This window comes from Numida meleagris, unplaced genomic scaffold (genome assembly GCF_002078875.1).
Source record: "Numida meleagris isolate 19003 breed g44 Domestic line unplaced genomic scaffold, NumMel1.0 unplaced_Scaffold652, whole genome shotgun sequence".
NCBI classification, from domain to species: Eukaryota; Metazoa; Chordata; class Aves; order Galliformes; family Numididae; genus Numida; species Numida meleagris.
Genome location: NW_018364867.1, coordinates 1 through 1,098, shown reverse-complemented (window position 1 = coordinate 1,098; position 1,098 = coordinate 1). Strand labels below are relative to the sequence as shown.

The following is a 1,098-nucleotide window of genomic DNA, read 5'->3' as shown; positions in this document are numbered from 1 at the left end:
TTGAAGCTCCACTTCCAGCCCCCAAACCCATGGTGATCTCCCAGCTGGAAGGAGGGGAAGAGCCCTGGATCCCAGCTGTGCACAGCCCAGAGGTCGTGGCAGAAGACGTTTGCCCAGGTGAGGTGGTGGAGGGAAGGAGGAGGTGGGGGCCGGCAAAAGTCATCTGTGGCTGGGCTACATGTGGGGCATGGTGTGCTATTTCTGAATGTCCTGTGTCATCCAGGAGGAGGTGGGATCACAAATAGAAAGGAGGATCTGCAGAAAGGTGGTGTGGCCGAAAGGCATTGGGGTAGTGTCTCTGTGGAAGAAATGCGAAGGGATGTCCGTGGGGGCCTGGAGCAAGGAGAGCACTTGAAGAAGGCACTGGGAAACCATTCAGGAAAGAGAGTGAGGAACGCGCAGGGCTGCAGCACAGGTAAGGAGCAGCTGGAAGTCCTAAGGCGCAAGGAAGAGTGCCAGAAGAAAAGGCAGAATCGGTGTGATGAGTCTGGGAAAAGCTTTAAGAGGTATTCCAGCCGTGTTAACCATGAAAGTATTCGGCCTGGGGAGAGACTATGCAAGTGTTGTGATTGTGCAAAGAGCTTCAGAAGGAGTTCTGATCTCATTGTCCATCAGCGCATGCACAGAGGAGAGAACTGCTTGAAGTGCCCTGAGTGTGGGAAGGGCTTCAAAAGGAGTACCCATCTCATCACCCACCAGCTTGTCCACACAGCAGAGAGACCCTACAAGTGCCCTGAGTGTGAGAAGAGCTTCAAAAGGAATACCCATCTCATCCGCCACCAGCGCATCCACACAGGAGAGAGACCCTACAAGTGCGCTGAGTGTGGGAAGAGCTTCAAAAGCAGAAGTGAACTCATCAGCCACCAACGTGTCCACACAGGAGAGAGACCCTACAAGTGCTTTGAGTGTGGGAAGAGCTTCAAAAGCAGTATTGAACTCACTGTCCACCAGCGCATCCACACAGGAGAGAGACCCTACAAGTGCCCTGAGTGTAAGAAGGGCTTCAAAAGCAGAAGTGAACTCATCAGCCACCAACGTGTCCACACAGGAGAGAGACCCTACAAGTGCCCTGAGTGTGGGAAGAGCTTCAAAAGCAGT

The 1,098-nt window shown here is 53.4% G+C and overlaps 1 protein-coding gene across 1 annotated transcript in view; it reads left to right on the top strand.

Moving 5' to 3' along the window:
• The window catches only part of LOC110391941 (zinc finger protein 34-like), a gene marked incomplete at both ends in the record, with an annotated part of 9,295 nt that extends 8,203 nt beyond the window's left edge, over positions 1 to 1,092 (top strand). Inside the window, 2 exons of the mRNA XM_021383897.1 lie at positions 7 to 117; positions 224 to 1,092. Of these exons, the coding sequence (XP_021239572.1) occupies positions 7 to 117; positions 224 to 1,092 (980 nt within the window). The remainder of the gene's footprint in view (positions 1 to 6; positions 118 to 223) is intronic.
• Positions 1,093 to 1,098: the final 6 nt, after the last annotated feature.